Source organism: Podarcis bocagei (assembly GCF_964188305.1).
Source record: "Podarcis bocagei genome assembly, chromosome: 11".
Lineage (NCBI taxonomy): Eukaryota > Metazoa > Chordata > Lepidosauria > Squamata > Lacertidae > Podarcis > Podarcis bocagei.
Window position 1 is genome coordinate 28086499 of NC_138136.1, and position 22056 is coordinate 28108554.

Consider the following 22056-nt stretch of genomic DNA (forward strand, 5'->3'; position numbering starts at 1 on the left):
AATGAAGTACTTACTAATTTTTAAATGCATACCCAAACTTTCTTTTAATAAAGAACTAACCAACTATAGTGTTATAGACGAGAACTTGGCTTATTTTTCCTCTGTGAGATACTTTACTATTATTTGAGCTTATTCCAGCCTACACATTCCCAGCATACAATAATTTGCATTCCAGTACTTCCTTTGACTGGCACTTTCCCCCATTCTCTTATTTCAATTATTATAATAAAATTCTGAATGTCCAAGTATGGAGAATGACAATCTTTTGTTTATTCTTACAAGCAGAGGCCACCGGATATTCTACATTTGTTTCTCCAGTAGTATTCTGGAAAGTTCACTACTAGAGAATGGAAAGGCTAGTCCAATATCCTTGCTTCTTATGCAATGTATACTTATTACTAGCTGATGAAAGGCTTTCAGAGTAATCTCCTGCTCTCCTTATTTTTCAGTTTGTAAAATTCCAGTCTGCAGAAGTGCAGAAATAGCACAACAATTTGAGATTAGCATTAGACTTCCCAACATTCTAAATAACACTAGAAAAAATAGAGAAGGAGATAAATTCAGAATGTTTAGATTTGTGGGAAGTAAACACAAGACGGGATCAGAACAGAAAAGCACATTCAAAGGAGAAGGAATAGAGAAATGTGAAAATCGAAGACACAGAAAACAAGATCTGGAAGATTAATAAAACCAAAATTAATGCATTAAAATTTGTTTAGTGAATGAATGTACTGAGAAGTGTTAATTCACAGGCATATCTCTGTACATTCTTCACCCCACCATTCTAAATGTTGATCAAATATTTGCCCAATTAGAGAGCAACTATGCTGAAATCCCAGACTTCCGCAGGCACATTAGGAACCTTGATATAATTCTTAGGCCATGATAGTTAGGTCCTTCTAGACATCAATTCTCTCCATTTCAGAAGTTCATAGATGGATGTAGATCCTTGTGCAGCCAAAGTAGCACCATCCATACTCAAGAAAGAGGGAAACGGCAAGATTTGCAAAAGTGCAAAAAACAAAACAAAACAAAAAAACCCACAACTTTAGGGGGAAACCCCAAGGGAGGGAACCCCAAAAATAGCCCCGTGAGGACTGAGCATGCTCAGTGCAACAGAATGTTGACTGGGTGGAAGAGGGAGAGAAAGCGTTCCCTGGGAAAGGGCATGAGTAACTGACTGAACACTAAACAGGCATAATTAATGCTGCAATGGTCTGTTACAGGCCTCACTTGTTTGCTTTACTTGCAAAACAAGTTAACAACAATGGAAGTATTTTATATCTAAAAAGTACCTCTTACCCATAGGATTTGGAGCTATTGTTGCTACTCTTGCACAACAGTAATTATCCTATATTTCTACCACATTGTACTAGAGCTAGACTAATCAACATGGCAATTTCGGGAGTTGCTGCCTGACTTGTAAATATCTGGAAAGCTCAGATAAATTGCTGCAAAGAACATTATGCCTGAAGAAAGCTGACACTGCAATTGTATACCTACGCACCTAAGAGTTAGTTTATTTCTAAGTAGACACATATAGGAATGTGCTGTTTAGTCAAACAATTTGAGAGATGCATAAAATACTAGTTTTCAACACTAATAATAAATAGCAGAAGTAAGCCAACTTGATTGCCTTATGTTCCAGACAGTAAATGCAAGGTCAGATGAATCAATAATGTTGACTGTCAGTTGTCTCTGCATGCTTCCATACACAAACATATGTATGCATATACTAATCATTGCACAGCACAGATGGGTAAAGGTAAAGGAACCCCTGACCATTAGGTCCACCCCAGTCCGACTCTGGGGTTGCCGCACTCATCTCACTTTATTGGCCGAGGGAGCCGGCATACAGCTTCCGGGTCATGTGGCCAGAATGACTAAGCAGCTTCTGGAGAACCAGAGCAGTGCATGGAAACACTGTTTACCTTCCCGCCGGAGCGGTACCTATTTATCTACTTGCACTTCGTGCTTTCGAACTGCTAGGTTGGCAGGAGCAGGGACCGAGCAACGGGAGCTCACCCCGTCGCGGGGATTCGAACTGTGACCTTCAGATCGGCAAGCCCTAGGCTCTGTGGTTTAACCCACAGCACCACCTGCATCCCACAAGGGTAAAGGTAATGGTAAAGGGACTCCTGACCATTAGGTCCAGTCGTGGATGACTCTCAGATTGAGAAAGGGTAATGATCAGAAAAACTACAAACTATGAATGCTTTGTGTGAAGCTGTTCAATCTATTTCATGTTTTTAACTGTGGGTATAGGTCCAGACTATGTTATTCATTCTAGATTTAATAGTTCAGAATGAATTTTTAAACATTGTCCTCAGGATTTGTCATAAGGCAAGAGATATCTTAACACTATTTGTAATTATTCACTTTTTAAATCTGTAAAATCTCCAGAATTATCTTAAGCGATAGGATTTTTAACACAACAAAAGTTCTTCCTAGACAATATTGTTTTGGGCACATGGTATGCATATGCCAGGGATACAGGGGACCTTTTTCATCTACTGCACCAGTTCACGGATTTGAATGTTCCTTAAAATAAAGTTTCATTACTGAGTTACTATGAAAATTCAATTTCTCCCCTACAACAGCTACTATCGCACTGACGTTATATGATCATGGTTTCACTACTTAATAATGCTTACAACAACAACGTAGTGAAGAGTAACACAATAGTAACTCTTCACTCTACCCATGCCACTTTGTACTTTAAGTGCCCTGTTATTTAAATTATTTTTTGTTTTTCCTGGTTTCCATATACTCTCTTCAGATACTGTGCACTTCTGCTATACAACACCTATCCCAATATGTTGAAAATGGCTATAGCTCAGCAACAAGATTACCCCTCTTCCATTCCAAGGGGTTGCAAATATAATGGCACTAGAGATGGTGGGTATCAAAATTATAAGCTGCTTTTTGGAAAAGGCCAAAAGAATGTGGTCCACATCCATCAGATAATTTCAGGGAACAGATTCTTGTTAACAATCTACTGTATGTTACATCTTTAGATACCAGTCAACTCCAAAATAACCAACCGTTCAGTCACTTGAAAGATTTTCCTTGATGTACGCCATCTCAAAACATTTAGGAATTTCTAAAGAACCATAGTCTTCAGCCATTTCAGACCTGGCCCCCATGTTTAAATTTTAAACTGCATACGTCTGCCTTTCTTCCCCTCTCTTTCATTTTACTCGCATCACATTGTTCCTATTAAATGCATACACAAACACTCCAAAAATGGTGGTGGTGGTGGTGCTTTCAATGCAGCCCGTGTGTGGTTGGGAAGCCATGATTTTTTATAGAATATCTGTAAATGAAGATGGTGCATACAAGGATTGAGGGTAGGGAGGAAATCTCTTTAAGTGAAAATAAATGAAATTTACTAACAGAACCATAAGTTGACCCAATATAATTTACCCAAGGTCTTATCAAAAAGTTATAAATATGATTCCTGATAAGTGACCCTATCACTAACTCCAGAGACACTATTAAGAGCCAAATTGGTATATGGTCAACTTATTACAAAAATAAATAACAGAACATGCACTCTTTTCAAAACTTTGTAATCATGCAACTGTCAATCAAATTCAAAGCTGAAAGCCTCATAGAAAATTAGTTGCTTAAACTGCTTTACTGTTCTATCAGTTCCAGCTAAATGTCTGCATTGATACAGTTTTTCAACCCTCCAAGATGTGTTTATTCTCTGAAACACATGACTTCCATATCAGAACAGGAGGTGATGGTCCTCTTTCTTTTGATCTTTTCACGTTTCTTCAAGGAATGAACTTATTCAAATGGCTGTAATTTACAGAAGATAGTATTTTCAGTTCTCTTTTTCTATGAAGCTATATTCTAACAACCTTATACTGGTTTAGAAGTTGACCAAACTAAGGCAGCAATCCTAATTCCACTTACCTGGGAGTAAGCCCCACTGAATTCAATAGGACTTACTTCAGAAGACATTAGGATTGCACTGAAAAGCTACAATATTAGCATAATTACAAGGAAGTAAACCCATTGGAACTCAATTAGACCCCTGTGTAAATACATTTAAGATGGCTCTGTTAATTTCATATTACAGTCTCTTACCCAGAGAGGACAGTCATGTACCACCAATCTGACATTTCCAAACACACAGGCTTGATATTCGGTGAATGCAGGATTTCTAACATAGTTGGCAGAGTTTAACAACAAGCTGCTGTCAGTCTCTGAAACCAGAGCACTTCTCCCAAGATAGGTCCAAATCAGACTCCTCTGCTGATCATCCTCGGAAAAGCCGCCTCTTTCATTTCCAAAAGCTACAACGTGAACGGACCTACAAATAAACAATGTTTTTAATCTGCTGGTATCAAACATCTATTATGACAAAATGAAGAGAATGTGGGAAGGGGAGAAGAGGGGGGGAAAGCAAATGATGTTTTTCAAGTGACGACAAGAATCATGATTATTTTCTCAAGGCACACGGGTTTTTTTGTTTTTGTTTTTGCCAGAGACAGGAAACACTCAAGGAACAAATAACACAACCCACGTACATGATCTTAAATCCAAAAGCAGGAGAGCAAGGTGACTATGGATCCTGCAAAAGCTGCTTGCATTATAAATCCAAAGCTGCTTGGGTTTATTCTTTCTCCATTTCCTGAGGTTGTTTCATTCACCCCGTCGACGGCTGTGGGGTGCTTCCGCCACCGTCCTCCTCCTATTCAGCAATCCCTTCTCTGCAAGTGGAAAATGAGCGTTAGCTCTCTGTGACAACAGCTCGCTGCTGCCGAAGGTGAAACCGGCACGTAAACTCAGCAGCTCCCAGCTTCGAGCTCAGCCATTTGCCTCGTGACGTCAGTAAACCCTACCAACAAAGGGTATTAGCACCCGCAAAGGGAAGAGCGGCTCGACATTTCTGCAGAGCCAACATAATACGGTCAGGTCAGCAGAGGGAGAGAGAGAAACAAAGTGTGGCGTTGGGAACAGCAGCATCTCACCGAACGGAAGGAGCCTACGTGGTACATTGCTGTTGCTGCTACTAGCGGGAAAGAGATCCATAAATACATGAGCTCACTGGCAGCCAATCCACTTCCAGTCATTCCCAAATGCGGGAAGGCGGGCAGCCCGAGCTGGGGCAGAGGCGTCAACACTCAAGAAAGAAATGCCCTCAATTTGAAACATTTGCTTTCAGACCTTTCACTGGCACAACAGTGTCATTGTTTTGGGGGAAAAGCGTTTCAGATTCTGCATCCTGCTTTGTTATTAATAGGAAGGTTAAATTGCATCTTATATTTGATTGTAAATATACATGATTTTTTTTAAAGGTGTGGTCTCTAAATAAAGTATATTTTGTTCAGTAAGAATTTGTTCACTATGTCTGTTACCTTTTTAAAAGAGAAATAGGTATTTTATGAGGCTCTTAATTAAAAAAAACCCTGCTCCTAGCAATGCCACTGCAAATCAATTTCACTATATAAAAAAGGAATTCTTAACAGTAATAATATTAACAGAACATGCATGGCCTCCAACTTAAGTTGCAGATCTACTGAAAGCAATGGACTTTTACTTAGATGGATGCAACAATATGGGCTGTCGCCAATGTCTGTTATACTCAAGAGTATATCTATTAGAAGTAATTGACATGGCTTAGGTATTACTTTAAATGGGTTAACTTTGAGCAGAAATTAGTTGGATATCACAGTATGGCTACCAAATATGGGGAGGGGGAGAGTAAAAGCAACAAAGAGCACTTCAGACAAGTTTGCTCTGGATCTTGTAGCACATATTTCTTACAAGGACTATACAGAAATCTTAATTTTATTTACAGTAAAATGTTTTGGCTTCCACCTTCATCACCTGCCCTGATAAAAATGATGCTGTTTCACAGGTGGTAGTTAAGAGACCTTTGAGGATGCTCAGAAAGCCTTCATTCCCTCAAGGGTACTGGTACCACCCACTAGGCTGAGGTCATGTGGTGTTAATGTGTCCAGCATGTACAGCCAGAAGTTCTCCCTTTTTTGCTAACACTGCTGGATCTGTTGGCATATGTCTAGAATTACTATTGCTAATTCCAACAGACCGCATTTCTCAGAAGTGTTTGGCAAACGCTTTGTCAAAATTGCCGATCTGTGGTTTCTAAAACTGTGCGCCTAGCTTGTAGCTTTACCTACATATAGTTGATACACATGAGAGGAGCCTTCCTGTTTGCTTTGTTTTTAATCCTTAATAAATGCAGCGAAGGCAGGAGGCACTGAAATACTACTACTGGGTTGTGCAATGTGTTGCTGTCCCAAATAAAATATGCAATTAATTCCGATAAAAACATACGGTCTGCATACAAGGATGTAGCCAGGATTTTTGTTGGGGGAGGGCAGGCTTTTGTTGGGGGGGGAGGCTCAATTAAGTATTTTTATTGATTTTAATTGATGGGTGGGCAGCTGCCACCCTGCCCACCCCCTTTGGCTACACCCATGAGTCTTCTCTTTGAGGCTGCAAATGTATTTACACATTAAAAAATACGAGTGACCTTATTTATACTGTGGAACTATTCTCAGCATGCCTCATTAGGCCAATAGCAGAAAGAGATGGGGCGGGGGTGTTCAATACTTTTGCTTGCTGCTCCTTAAAATAACAAGGTTTGCCCTCATGTTGGAAAACTGGTTTTAGGTATGGGGAAGCAGAACTTCCTTTTGCACCTTCTTCCATAAAATGGGTCCCACTCTCTGGGACAGATTTAGGTTTGATGAGGTCCTAACCTACTGAAGGTAATGGGGCCCTTTATATATCCAGCTGTTCTTTGTCAACAACAAATTGTTGCTGTTTTTTTGTGTTGAATATATGCTATATGGTAATTTATCAACCTAATAGGTATCTAAAGCCATTTGCACATAACAAAATATGTATTTTATCAAAGTAATTATTGAACTGAAATACAATTAAAAAGAAGTATATTAATAGCGAAATACAACCCTATATATAGGAATGAGCAAACCAGTGGTATTTTAGGGAGGAGGCTAGCAGGCCGGGCCCATTGCTTACATCATAGGAGCCTACACAACACAAAACACTGTTGCTGTACGTAGGTTTTATTTTATTTGTTTTTTATCTTCTATTTTGGAAATTTACATCGTTGTTTTTTTCCTTTAAATTTTTAAAGCTGTAGCTTGTTTAGCTTATACGTAAACCCGGCACTGCAAGGTAAAACGGGCGACCTAGAAACATACACCGACCGAGGTGGAATAAAATATGAGGCGGGGGAGAAGCTCTACCCCCCCCACCCCCGACCAGAAGAAGAAAAGAGCACGAAACGAGGGGGCCATGAGGGAGACTCAAAGAACAAGACCGCCTCGGCGCTCGCCTGCGCCGCCTCTGCAGAAGAGCAACGGCCTCCCTCGCGTTGCCCTGGTTACCGCCCGAGCGCCCCGCCCCACCCGCCGCGGCCGTTTGCCGCCATTCTAAGAAGCGCGTGCCGGCGAGGATCGGTTGGCGCCTGCTCTGCTACTCCCGCCCGCCCCCCCTTCTCAACGTGACATGCACCGAGCGAGGCCACGGTGGGGCGCCGCGGCCCTGTGGAGCAGCGCGGCCAGGAGCCGCCGCTACTGGAGGACCGTGGGGCAGCTGGAAGGCATCGTGTCGGAGCAGGACACGGACCATCACTTCGTGCACCGGAGCACCATTCCTACCATGCACTTCCAGCCCAGCTTGCCCAGGTTCCCCCGCGCCGCCGTTGCTCCAGACTTGCAGGGGGTGGGTGGTGTGAGGGAGAAAGAGGAGCTGAGGAGGAAGCGGGAAGGCGAGCAGGTCCCTCGTGCCTTCTTCTTCTTCCTCCTCCTCCTCTTCCCAAAAAGCCATTCGTTCCAGTTCCCACCGGGGTTATATACGCACAGTAGTTTGCAGTTAAGAGCAAACGCAACAAGGCACCTCAAGTGAAAGCCGGCCCGCTTGTTGGGCAGAGTGCTTGGGGCTGATCCTACTTGAGTTAGCGCCTCCTTACACCCTGAAGTGCAAAATGTAAGATTTATTTGACCACGTTGTGAGTCGTCTCAGGACCATTTTTAAAAGCTGTCGCCTTAAATACTAATGCAGTTACCATCTGCAGAAACTTATCCTGTGCAGTATATTGGGTTGTGATGCTATGGCCACTTACTTTAGGGCAAGTTGGTTGAGCTTTGTGGAAGTACATTTTCTGGTAAACAGACAGGATTGCGCTCTTAGGCGTCAAGGCACCACAAGACTCTTTTTGTTCATGCCAGCTGAACACTAGGATCCTTTATGGGTACACCATGCAGAGATGGAACACTGATAAGGGACACTAGCAAAGCCCAGAGCTTTCCGAGCTTTTCATGTTGGTGACACACTTTTTAGACGTGCATCATTTTTTGACACTGTAATTCAGTTTCACTAGCAAACCAGAGGTTAAACTAGCCTGTTTCCAGCTTCTGGAGGACTGCAGGGAGCATTTGCACAACACACAAACTGCAGCCGATGCGCTTATGCATGTCCTGAGTAGAAGAAGGACCTGAGAAGGATTCCTTCATTGATTGATTTATAAATAATATTTATTGACATTGTGTGCACATCTGCCCACCTAACATTTGTTCTATTAAAACTAATCTCATATCAGTTTTCCTGGTAAACCTAAACATTAATTAAGACTAATTACGCCTTAATATGTCTAGTTTAACGGGAATAGTTGCACCCTGTTCAATGGCTGCTCACAATCCATAAATGGATGTAGTGCACAGGTGGAAAGTGTGCAGCATTTAATAACTGTTTAACCATCCTGATTATACTGCAAGATTGTAGGAAGCATTAAGCTGCTTGAAATAAGATGCTTTTTGTAGGAGACAAGTGTTTCAGCGCTTCTGATCCTCACAGACAAAATTTGTGTATCTGTTGTGTATCTGCATGCATGTTTCTATGAACATGGGGATAGCTCATACTGGTCCTCACCTGCTGACATTGCAGATATAAATCAGTATGAGTGAGGCACTGCTGGTTTGCTACTGTAGGGGGTCCCTGATATGTGATGTATTTTGCTTCCTCTGATTTTCATTGTGCATTATATCCTTTAAATCTTAGAAGGCATAAAGATTCAGTGTGAATGTATCATTGTGGAAATAGAACTAGTAGTCTTTCCACTCTTACTGATTTTAACATTTGTAGATAAGAGGCTTTGGTGTCTTCATAATTTAAGTTGTCTTTAATTTTTTAAAATAATACTTGTAGCAAGTAAGAATCACCTCTGGGTGATCAGGCAACAAAGGCTTTGCAAATTAAAAGAGTATTTATTCTCCCCCACTCCAGGTAATCTATAAATTATGTGTCTATGTGCCATAAATTATTAATTTAAATATGAATGAACAGGTGGGCTGGTATATTGAAGGGGAGGTAGTAATCTCTGAGGATTTATGTGCTGGATCTATAATTTGTCAATATCCATTTGTAGATTGCCTATTCCAAAACTGGAGGATACTATTAATAGATATTTAGCTGCCCAGAAGCCACTATTGAATGAAGAAGAGTACAGGTACAAGAAATGACACTTGCAATTATTTCAATATGTCAAATGTAAACACAAAAATTAACATTTGCTCTCCAGCTCTATCACCAGCAGCTGCTTAAACAACTACTCTCTTGTATGGCTCTGTATGTGTTTTCTATTGGTGCTCCTTGCTAATAGGAAGAGCTGTAGCACAGTACATGCTTGGCATACTGATTGTCCCAGGTTCAATCTTCAGCATCTTGTCTGAAACCCTGCAGAGATGCTATTAGTTAGTGTAGAAATAAGACAGAGGCTGTGTACACACTAAGCCACTTGTAGGACAAAAATGTACCGTAACTTTTCTCGATCAAGAATTGTTAATGCCTGTCCTCAACATGCTGCTTTCAGTCTTGATGCGCTGGTTATCTCCCACTTGGACTACTTTGATGCGCTCTACGTGGGGCTACCTTTGAAGTGACTCGGAACTACAGTTAATCCAGAATGCGGCAGCTAGATTGGTGACTGGGAGCAGCTGCTGAGACCACAAAACACCTGTCCTGAAAAAGCTACATTGGCTCCCAGTACATTTCCGAGGACAATTCAAAGTGCTGGTGCTGACATTTAAAGCCCTAAACGGCCTCAGCCCTGTATACCTGAAGGAACGTCACCACCCCCATTGTTCAGCCCAAGGCCCTTCTGGCAGTCCTCACACTGCGAGAAGTGAGATTACAGGGAACCACGCAGAGGGCCTTTTTTCAAATGGACACATTGTGGGGTAATGCAGAATCAATCTGCAATGAGCTTTCCTTTTTGAAAATGGAACCAATTTCTCAAGAAGCACTTTTTGGGGGCCCAAACAATAAAAATGATCTAGATTGTGTGTGGACTATGTAGAAAAAAACAACTACACAGTCTCCAGTGGCTCTTGACTAAACTGTTGTGTATACACAGCCTGAGCCAGCTGGACATATTCTCTGACTCAATGTAAAATAGCTTCTTATATTTACTGGTAACTCCTTCCCAGAACAAATGTATGGTGCCACTTCCCGCTCCTCAGAAACCACAATTTCTGTGAAACCTTTGACTTAAAAACAAAGTTTGCATCCCTTTGACTTAAATACATAGTTTGTATGTTGATGGTGCTGTTTCACTCATAATTAGGGGTCCAGCCCTTGTTTTTGGTTGGCAGTGCACTTCCTCTCCCCCTTCCCCCAAATTCTTTGGTGTGTGCAGATTATGCAAGGGAGTGGTATGCTCTACCACTCACTTCCTGCTCGGCTTTGGAGAATCAGAAGTGGCACAATATACTAGGGATGGACTTCTGCTTCTTCTGCCTTCTTTTGCTGAAGGAACCAGGCAGAGGGGTTCTGGTGTGACTTCATACTGGGTCTGAGAGGTGGCAGAAACAGCCCAAGTCCTGGAATTTGTAGACACCATAGGGGACCTGGAATTTGTGTTGATAATACAGGTCAATGATTCATGCACCAAGATCAGGAAGACCTGTCATAGCAAACTGTCTTTATGGACTCCTAAATAGAATTCATATAAACATTTACTTCCTCAAAAACTCCAAGCCTGGAATTACAACAATTTCTGTTTACAATATTTGTTAGCCTTGACTTTGATTAAGGAGCACACCTAACTTGACTCTTTTCAGAGTCATATTAACTTCACCCCTAATTTCATATAATGTTTATTTAATGTGTGATTCATTGAAACACTGCTCCTGCACAACCTACATTAATGTCCAGGTGTGTAAGGATGGCACTATATATTGCATATATGTGTTACATAAAAGGGAATTATATTAATGAAATATTATAATTGATTATAATAAATACTATTGAAATCCAGTGCTAAGATGAGTAACACTTTTTCAATTTCTAGAAATACTGAAAAAATTGCTAGAAAGTTTGAAGCTGGAGAAGGGAGATTAATACATCGTGATCTTCTGGAACATGATAGACTTAATAAGCATACAAGTTATATAGCAGGTTGGTTTTTAATTTTCTTGCAATAAAAAAAATGCCCATGAACTTTCTTACTATTATTGATGTTTATTCCAGAGACAGTTTAGGAATTATTTTTCAACAACCATGCTCTCTCATTATGTGCTGATTGTTTCCCCCCACCAGATTATATGTTTGTGATAAAGTAGTCATGTAAGAATTCCACTTCATGTGGAAACTGCAGTTGAATACTCTATCCCAAACCTAAAAGGTTGATTGCACAATGGCTAGTTCACTCATGATATCTAGGTGAATAACAGAATTGTCACATGATCACTTTCCATTTTCAAATTGCAGACAAAACATAATTCAAGCAGAAAAACTAAGCACTCAAAATGGTCAGCTGAATGAACTCTGTACCTCTGCTGAAACTTTCTGTCTGGTAGACTACACATTATCCTGTATCTTTTGGTCCTCAGAAGCATATATAGTATGACCAGTCTTGACTTCTATTACTCTCCACACACAAAAAATAATTGTTATCTTCAGTGTTTTTCAAAGTTCTTAAATCACTGGTTTTGTTTCAAGTTTTGGAACAGTCAAGTCTCTGTGTTGCATATTCTCCAGATAATATCTTTATTTAGTATTCATTAGCTTAATGAATTCCCGCCAACCTAGCAGTTTGAAACCACACAGTGCAAGTAGATAAATAGGTACTGCTCTGGCGGGAAGGTAAACGGGCGTTTCTGTGCACAGCTCTGGTTTCGCCAGAAATGGCTTAGTCATGCTGGCCACATGACCTGGAAAAACTGTCTGCGGAAGCAGACAAACGCTGGCTCCCTCGGCCTTTAAAGCGAGATGAGTGCTGCAACCCCAGAGTCGCTCACGACTGGACTTAATTGTCATGGGTCCCTTTACCCTTTACCTTTAGTTTAATGAATACACATATTCTGTTAGTATTAGGTGAATAAATATTGACCAATATAAGAAGAGCTTATTGGATCAGACCGGTATAGTTGAGCACTCTGTTGCTGTTGACTAAGTAAATATCTATGGGAATCCCATAAGCAGGACATAAGCACAATAGCAATCTCCCACTTAAGATTCCCAGCAACTAGCATTTAGAGGCATACTTCTGATATTGGAGGGAATATATAGCCATCATTGATAGGTTTATCCTCCATAAATTCATCTAATCCCCCTGTGGAGCTGATTAAGTTGTCAGCCATCACTACATTACATGGTAACAAAATTCCATAGTTTACCAATACCCTGCATGAAATACATTATTTCTATTTCTCTGTCCTGAATCTCCCTGAAATTCAGCTTCAACTGATTATTCTGGGGTATTGAATTTTTCAACACCACACATACTTTTGTACATGTCTATCATGTTCCCTTATGCCTGCTTTTTTTCTAAGCTAAAAAAAAATAAACAAAAATCTTCTGCCTAGGGAAGTTGCTCCTTCCAATATCCTTTTTGAGGGTGTGTGTGTGTGTGTGTGTGTGTGTGTGTGTGATGAAAATGTTCTTATTTGGGTAAGACTTCAACTTTCTTAAGGTAGACTTTTTTCTTTAATGGCACATGTGACAGTGATTGTTATCCACACTGGTGACCTCTTGGATTTGATTGTGCAACTATCTTTGATATATCAAAGAGCCAAATGTGCATTTTATTAACTGGTTTTTTGTTTTGTTTTTGTAGGGCCCTGGTATGATATGTATCTTTCTGCAAGAGATCCAATTGTTTTAAACTACAACCCTTTCATTACTTTAAATCCTGACCCAAAACCGGAATACAACAGGCAAATAGTGAGAGCAACAAATCTGATTGTATCATCGTTAAAATTTCTTAACAGCCTGAAGAATAACTATTTGCGGCCAGATATATATTATGTCAATCGCAAATGGGGTCAGAGTAAAATATTCAAACATTTTATCCGTATTCTTCCACCTAGTATATCCTGGTATGGAGCGTATTTGGTGAATGCATATCCTTTAGACATGTCACAATATAAGTCACTCTTCAACAGCACCAGAATTCCTAATTTAAGCAAAGATGCATTGTTCACAAGTGAATTTGCAAGACATTTGTTGGTGATGAGAAATGGACATCTCTATGTTTTTGAAGTATTGGATGCTTTTGGTAACATTCTACACCCATCTGAAATCCTGGCTCATTTAACACAAATAATACACGACGCTGATCGGTTGCCTAAGTTTGAACTTTGCTACCTGACAACTGAAGATAGAAATACCTGGGCAACATTAAGACAGGAACTTGTTCAAAAAGGTAACGAAGAAAACCTCAAGAAAATTGACAGTGCCGTATTTTGTCTTTGCTTAGATAGAGCTTCCCCCCAAAATGAACTTGAGCTCACTCATTGTTTTCTTCATGGATATGGATTCAATCGCTGGTTTGACAAATCTTTCAGTCTGATTGTCACTAGTGATGGTACTGCAGGAATAAATTTTGAACACTCTTGGGGAGATGGAATTGCAATTCTGCGTTTTATTAATGAAGTCTATAGAGACAGCACAGAGCACCCGGCTCTTGTACCACAAGCCAGTCCAGCTCTATTTGTTACATCATGTGACAAGCTTGAATTTAATATGGATCACACAATAACATCTGCTATAAGTGCTGCACGTCAGAAATTTGATCAAAAAAGGGGAATGTTCTGTGTTAGAACGCTTAAGTATAAAAAGTTTGGAAAACAATATTTAATAAATCAAAATTTGAGCCCTGATGCTGTGTTTCAGCTTGCATGTCAGATGGCTGTCTATCACCAGTATGGAAAACTTCTTCCTTCTTACGAAGCATGTAGTACTGCAGCTTTTAAGCATGGTCGCACTGAAACAATTCGACCAACATCTGTGTACACACAAAAATGTACAGTTGCATTTATTGATCAACGAGGGAAGCATAGCACTGAAGATATGAGAAGCATGATTGACGAATGTTCGAAGTATCATAGACGCTTACAGCTGGAGGCTACATTAGGTTAGGCCTTTTCAACATTTCCTCATTCATATTGGATTTCTGTTGTTTGACTTGTCTTACAGAAAGGGTAATGTTTCCTAGGAGTTTTCACATGGAGATACTTTCATTCTGGCTTTTCTTCATTTAACTAAAGACCTTGCTGAGAGATAGATAGTGCAGTAATATTTTTCATACTTTATTTCATTTATATATCCCCCTTCCTCTGAGGAGCTCAAGGCATTATACGTCATTCTCCCATGCCCATTTTATCCTCACAACAACCCTGTGAGGTAAGTTAGGATGACAAATTGACAGCACAATCCTGTCCATGTCTGCTCAAGATTAAGTTAATTGAATTCAATGGGACTTATTACTAGGTAACAGTGCAAAAGATTGCAGCAGCCTTTGTGACTAGCCTGAGATTTATGGCTGAATGGGGCTTTGAACTCCAGTGGCCTTAGAATCATAGAATCATAGAGTTGGAAGAGACCACAAGGGCCATCAAGTCCAACCCCCTGCCAAGCAGGAAACACCATCAGAGCACTCCTGACATATGGTTGTCAAGCCTCTGCTTAAAGACCTCCAAAGAAGGAGACTCCACCACACTCCTTGGCAGCAAATTCCTCTGTCGAACAGCTCTTACTGTCCGGAAGTTCTTCCTAATGTTTAGGTGGAATCTTCTTGTAGTTTGACTCCATTGCTCCGTGTCCACTTCTCTGGAGCAGCAGAAAACAACCTTTCTCCCTCCTCTATGTGACATCCTTTTATATATTTGAACATGGCTATCATATCACCCCTTAACCTCCTCTTCTCCAGGCTAAACATGCCCAGCTCCCTTAGCCGTTCTTCATAAGGCATCGTTTCCAGGCCTTTGACCATTTTGGTTGCCCTCCTCTGGACACGTTCCAGTTTGTCAGTGTCCTTCTTGAACTGTGGTGCCCAGAACTGGACACAGTACTCCAAGTGAGGTCTGACCAGAGCAGAATACAGTGGCACTATTACTTCCCTTGATCTAGATGCTATACTCCTATTGATGCAGCCCAGAATTGCATTGGCTTTTTTAGCTGCCGCGTCACACTGTTGGCTCATGTCAAGTTTGTGGTCAACCAAGACTCCTAGATCCTTTTCACATGTACTGCTCTCAAGCCAGGTGTCACCCATCTTGTATTTGTGCCTCTCATTTTTTTTGCCCAAGTGCAATACTTTACATTTCTCCCTGTTAAAATTCATCTTGTTTGTTTTGGCCCAGTTCTCTAATCTGTCAAGGTCGTTTTGAAGTGTGATCCTGTCCTCTGGGGTGTTAGCCACCCCTCCCAGTTCGGTGTCATCTGCAAATTTGATCAGGATGCCCTTGAGTCCATCATCCAAGTCGTTGATAAAGATGTTGAATAAGACCGGGCCCAAGACAGAACCCTGTGGCACCCCACTAGTCACTCTTCTCTAGGATGAAGAGGAACCATTGATGAGCACCCTTTGGGTTCGGTCAGTCAGCCAGTTACAAATCCACTGAGTGTAGCATAGTCAAGACCGTATTTTACCAGCTTCTTTACAAGAATATCATGGGGCACCTTGTCAAATGCCTTGCTGAAATCAAGGTAGGCTACATCCACTGCGTTCCCTTCATCTACCAGGCTTGTAATTCTGTCAAAAAAACGAGATCAGGTTAGTCTGACATGACTTATTTTTCAGAAATCCATGCTGACTATTGGTGATCACAGCATTCCTTTCTAGGTGCTCACAGACTGTTTGCTTAATGATCTGCTCCAGAATCTTCCTTGGTATTGATGTCAGACTGACTGGGCGATAATTATTTGGGTCCTCTCTTTCCCCCTTTTTGAAAATAGGGACAACATTTGCCCTCCTCCAATTTGCCGGGACTTCGCCTGTTCTCCAGGAATTCTCAAAGATGACTGCCAGTGGTTCTGAGATCACATCTGCCAGTTCTTTTAATACTCTTGGATGCAGTTCATATGGCCCTGGAGACTTGAATACATCTAAACTAGCCAAGTATTCTTGTACTATCTCCTTAGTTATTCTGGGCTGTGTTTCCTTTGCTGAATCATTTGCTCCAAATTCTTCAGGTCGGGCATTGTTTTCTTTATCGGAGAAGACTGAGGCAAAGAAGGCATTGAGGAGTTCAGCCCTTTCTGTGTCCCCTGTTTGCATTTCACCATCTTCTCCTCTGAGTGACCCCACTGTTTCTTTGTTCTTCCTTTTGCTATGAACATACCCATAAAAGCCTTTTTTCTTGCTTTTAACCTCTCTAGCAAGCCTGAGTTCATTCTGTGCTTTAGCTTTTCTGACTTTGTGTCTACACGTGCTGGCTATTTGTTTGAATTCCTCTCTGGTGGTTTCCCCCCTTTTCCATTTTTTGTACACATCCTTTTTTAATCTTAACTCAGTTAAAAGTTCTTTAGATAGCCACCCTGGCTTCTTTAGCCACCTTCCATGTTTCCGTCTCATTGGTATTGCCTGACGTTGTGCTTTTACTATCTCCCTCTTAACAAACTCCCAGCCATCATGAACTCCCTTTCCTTTTAGTATTACTGTCCATGGGATCTCACCCAGCACTTCCCTAAGTTTTATGAAGTCGGCTTTCTTAAAGTCAAGAAATTGAGTCCTAGTATGCTTGGCTGCTCCTTTCCGCTGTATAGTAAACTTCAGAAGAGCATGATCACTCGTGCCTAATGATCCTTCCACTTCTACCCCACTAACCAGGTCATCAACATTGGTTAGGACCAGATCTAAAATGGCTGTTCCTCTTGTTGCTTCTCCCACTTTCTGGAGAATGAAGTTGTCTGCAAGGCCAGTGAGGAATCTGTTTGACCTTATGCTCTTGGCTGAGTTTGACATCTGACAAATATCCGGGTAATTGAAGTCCCCCATTACTACTATCTCCCTTCTTTTTGCATGCTTGGCCATCTGTTCCAGGAAGGCATCATCTATGTCCTGATCTGATCACTACACCATACTGGTTCTTAAGAGGAGAAAAATGCCCTTTCTCTAGTATATTTATAATGTTAACCTCTCACCACATGCTTTTAAAATAAAAGATCTCTAAATGAAGGGTACAAAACATGTTGAAATGAAGATATGTGACTTTTAAAAAAGTCTCTTCTTTGAAGGATTCTCTGTAATTCAAAATTGGCTAGATTTGCAATTATGAAGAGCTATTTGCATTTTGGTTATTATAGGTCCAGTGCTGTGTCCCTAGAGGAGCTCTTTGTATTAATCCCACCAGCAACATCTATTCTTTATGGTGTCTGCATTCTAAAATCTTGTATCTTTTGTTATTCTAGCAGAACTTGGTAGGTAGCATCACCCCAGTGATACAGCATTAGGGCTTTTCTTTCTTTTGGTCTGATAAAAGATTCTGAATCACTCAAAAGCCAGCTTTATTCATTTATTTTATTTATTTATTAAATTTGTATACCGCCCTTCATCCGTAGATCTCAGGGCAGTTCACAACAAAAATACAAGCTGAAAACATCTTAAAAACAAGAACAACAAAAACAAAAACATTTCAACATTTAAAACACAAACTGACATAACAGTAATAGCACCTCACTTGATAGCAGCTTACAGTGGTGCCCTGCAAGACGAATGCCTTGCAGGACGAAAAACTCGCTAGACGAAAGGGTTTTCCGTTTTTGCATTGCTTCGCTAGACGAATTTCCCTATGGGCTTGCTTCGCAAGACGAAAACGTCTTGCGCTTTTTTTTAAAAGCCGCTTGAAGAGGCACAGTTGCGACGGACCGTGCTTCGCAAGACGAAAAACATCGCAAGACGAAAAGACTCGCGGAACGAATTCTTTTCGTCTTGCGAGGCACCACTGTACTTAGGTCCTTTCGAACTTCATGAAACTAGGAGAGTCTATTCACTACTGCCCTGTCCCTAAATAAAGGTCATTGAGGGATGCCAGTTATGTTTTACCACACTTCAATGACATCTGCTGTGTGGTAGCCTAAGACAGGGCCTCCTCTGTGGTGGAGCCCCAGTTGTGGAATACCCTCCCTTTCAGGATATGGCTAGCACCAACATTTGAGTTTTTGTCACCGGCTAAAAACAGTATTGCTTAGATATTTGCTAAACAATTCTCTTAGTTATGTAGGTTATCTGAATTTGTTTTAATTTAGGGGGAGGGGTCAGGGCTGCCGGGGAGTGGGCCCCAGCCCACAAAATGGCTGGGGCATGTTCCACAGGGGGGGATGCACTGGGACAACCGATCTCAGTGATCACGGGTAGGAGGAGGAGTTACGCTAAGACTAGACCATGTCATTACAGAGGAGGCAGGTTTAGTCGTTGTCTGAGGACTATCCCTGCCTCCGGGTCTGGTCCTGACCGGATGGATACTAGAATCAGCAAGGGATACCCACATGACCTGAAGGTGCTGCTGTGCAATGCCAGGTCAATGATTCATAAGACCACTGCCATCCATGACTTGATCGTGGATGGAGGACTTGACCTGGCATGTGTAACAGAGACTTGGTTGGATGAAGCAGATGGGCCTGTCCTTGCCGCTGCTTGTCCACCAGGTTTCTCTTACGCACAGCAACCCAGGTCACATGGGCGGGGAGGGGGGGTTGCAGTGATTTTTAGGAAGTCATTAGTTTGCACCAGGCGTCCTATTGGGAAGACCCAGTTTTCTGAGTGCATGTTCTGGAAGTTGGGCAATAGGGGCAGTACAGGATTCCTTTTGGTGTACCGACCTCCCCGCTGCACCAAGGATTCCCTGCCCGAGCTGCTTCAGGTCGTGGCGGATGTTCTCCTGGAGACACCTAGCTTGGTTGTCCTAGGGGATTTTAACATCCATGCCGACACGACCTTACAAGGGGCCGCTCGGGACTTCGTGGAAAGCATGGCCTCCATGGGGCTGTCCCTGAATAAGTCTGGCCCAACCCACAGCCGTGGACATGCCTTGGACCTGGTGTTTACCTCTATGGATGTTGGTGATCTGACACTAAGTAAAAGCGAAACGAAAGAAGTGCCATGGTCAGATCACTTCCTGGTGCAACTGGACTTCTCCGCGACCCTTCCCCTCTGCAGGGAGGTGGGACCAATTCGGATGGTCCGCCCCCGCCACTTAATGGATCCAAATGGTTTCCAGAGAGTGGTAGGGGATACTTTATCCCATGTTGATGGCCTTTCAGCCGATTCCCTGGTGGCCCGCTGGAATGTGGAGTTAACCAGGGCTATTGACTGTTTGGCTCCGAAGCGCCCTCTCCGATTGCATGGAGCCCGGACAGCCCCGTGGTTTTCCACGGATCTGAGGGCAATGAAACAATCGTTGAGACGGCTAGAGCGCCGGTGGCGGATAACTCATTCCGAATCTGACCGGACACAGGTTAGAGCTCAACGTCGAGCCTACCAAGTGGCGATAGCGACGGCGAAGAAGAATTTCTTCACCACCTCTATTGCATCTGCAGAAAACAGCAGCAGGAGACTTTTTCAGGTGGTTCACAATTTAGCGGAACCACCTGCAACATCGGGGCCCAGTACGGGCCACATGTTCTCCTGCAATGATTTTGCAAAGTTTTTTGCAGATAAAATCGCTCAGATTCGGGAAGAAGTAGACTCCACCGTGGGAGCAGGGCCGGGGCGGGAGAGTGCTAGAGTTCTGTCTAGTCAAGTTGAGTGGGATCAATTCCAATCTGTTACCTCCGAGGATGTGGACAGGCTGCTTGGACGAGTGAAACCAACCACCTGTCTCCTGGATCCTTGCCCATCCTGGCTTATAAAAGCTAGCCGGGAAGGACTGGGCGATGGGCTTCGTGGGGTGGTGAATGCTTCCCTCCGTGAGGGAGCCTTCCCAGACCCGCTGAAAGAGGCGGTTATTAAACCGCTTCTTAAAAAACCATCTTTAGATGCGGCCACGATGGCCAACTATCGCCCAGTCTCAAATCTTCCATTCCTGGGCAAGGTGATTGAGCGAGCGGTTGCCGAACAACTCCAGGCACGCCTGGAAGAAGCGGACCATTTGGATCCCTTCCAGTCGGGATTCAGGCCTCATCATGGGACTGAAACTGCCTTGGTCGCACTGGTTGATGATCTCCGGCGGGCTAGGGACAAAGGTGAGAGCTGTTTCCTAGTTCTGCTGGATCTCTCAGCGGCGTTCGATACCATCGACCATAGCATCCTTCTGGACCGTCTTGAGGGGCTGGGAGCTGGGGGCACTGTCATACAGTGGTTCCGCTCCTTCCTCCTGGGCCGTGTTCAGAAAGTGGTGGTGGGGGATGAGTGTTCAGACCCCTGGGCTCTCACTTGTGGGGTGCCTCAGGGTTCTGTCCTCTCCCCCATGCTTTTTAACATCTACATGCGGCCGCTGGGAGAGATCATCAGGAGGTTTGGGCTGGGTGTTCATCAGTATGCGGATGATACCCAGCTCTACCTCTCTTTTAAATCAGAACCAGTGAAGGCGGTGAAGGTCCTGTGTGAGTGTCTGGAGGCGGTTGGAGGATGGATGGCGGCTAACAGATTGAGGTTGAATCCTGACAAGACAGAAGTACTGTTTTTGGGGGACAGGAGGCGGGCAGGTGTGGAGGATTCCCTGGTCCTGAATGGGGTAACTGTGCCCCTGAAGGACCAGGTGCGCAGCCTGGGAGTCATTTTGGACTCACAGCTGTCCATGGAGGCGCAGGTCAAATCTGTGTCCAGGGCAGCTGTTTACCAGCTCCATCTGGTACGTAGGCTGAGACCCTATCTGCCTGCGGACTGTCTCGCCAGAGTGGTGCATGCTCTGGTTATCTCCCGCTTGGACTACTGCAATGCACTCTACGTGGGGCTACCTTTGAAGGTGACTCGGAAACTACAACTAATCCAGAATGCGGCAGCTAGACTGGTGACTGGGAGCGGCCGCCGAGACCATATAACACCGGTCTTGAAAGACCTGCATTGGCTCCCAGTACGTTTCCGAGCACAATTCAAAGTGTTGGTGCTGACCTTTAAAGCCCTAAACGGCCTCGGTCCAGTATACCTGAAGGAGCGTCTCCACCCCCATCATTCTGCCCGGACGCTGAGGTCCAGCGCCGAGGGCCTTCTGGCGGTTCCCTCATTGCGAGAAGCAAAGCTACAGGGAACCAGGCAGAGGGCCTTCTCGGTAGTGGCGCCCGCCCTGTGGAACGCCCTTCCAGCAGATGTCAAAGTGATAAACAACTATCTGACATTCAGGAGACATCTTAAGGCAGCCCTGTTCAGGGAAGTTTTTAACGTGTGATATTTTATTGCATTTTTGGTTTTTATGGAAGCCGCCCAGAGTGGCTGGGGAGGCCCAGCCAGATGGGCGGGGTATAAATAATAAATTATTATTATTATTATTATTATTACTATTGTACTTGGTGTGGTTCGTTTTTATCTGCCCTGTAATTTGAAGTCTGTTTATTTGTTTCAATGTACTCTCCTGAGATTGCTAGATGATCAAACGCAGCCTTAAATAAAATAAATACTCTATGAAACAGGAACATTCTAAAATTTGGCATATTTCCTAACAGTCATAGACATTCAGATGCCATGCTAAATAGTGTTTTAGGATGGCATTTATGAGCCTACCTTCCTTCCAGGTTTACATGCTTTCCCCTTCTATTTCCTCCTGTAGCCTGGAGGCGCTTAGAAGCTTAAATTTCCCTTTTTGCATCTAAACCACAGACCATAGTTTA

The 22056-nt window shown here is 42.7% G+C and overlaps 2 protein-coding genes across 10 annotated transcripts in view; one reads left to right on the forward strand and one right to left on the reverse strand.

The window, feature by feature from the left end:
* Positions 1-9389, reverse strand: part of RHOBTB3 (Rho related BTB domain containing 3) — a 40734-nt gene extending 31345 nt beyond the window's left edge. Inside the window, exons 1-3 of one of the 7 annotated variants that reach the window (XM_081212391.1) lie at positions 7671-9389; positions 4542-4724; positions 4099-4324 (exon numbers count right to left, since the gene is read on the reverse strand). In XM_081212391.1, the coding sequence (XP_081068517.1) occupies positions 4099-4324; positions 4542-4543 (228 nt within the window). In that variant the 5' untranslated portion in view covers positions 4544-4724; positions 7671-9389. The other 6 variants (XM_081212389.1, XM_081212390.1, XM_081212388.1 and 3 more) reach the window with 6 other exon arrangements.
* The window catches only part of LOC308596970 (carnitine O-palmitoyltransferase 2, mitochondrial-like), a 43738-nt gene continuing 29114 nt past the window's right edge, over positions 7433-22056 (forward strand). For 2 of the 3 annotated variants that reach the window (XR_014012762.1, XR_014012763.1), the window contains exons 1-4: positions 7434-7697; positions 9437-9517; positions 11360-11466; positions 13127-14425. Coding sequence is in view for 1 of the 3 variants with exons in the window: in XM_081212384.1 (XP_081068510.1) it covers positions 7519-7697; positions 9437-9517; positions 11360-11466; positions 13127-14425 (1666 nt within the window). In the remaining 2 variants the exon portion in view is untranslated. Of the gene's footprint in view, positions 7698-9436; positions 9518-11359; positions 11467-13126; positions 14426-22056 lie in introns of all 3 variants that reach the window. The other variant, XM_081212384.1, reaches the window with a different exon arrangement.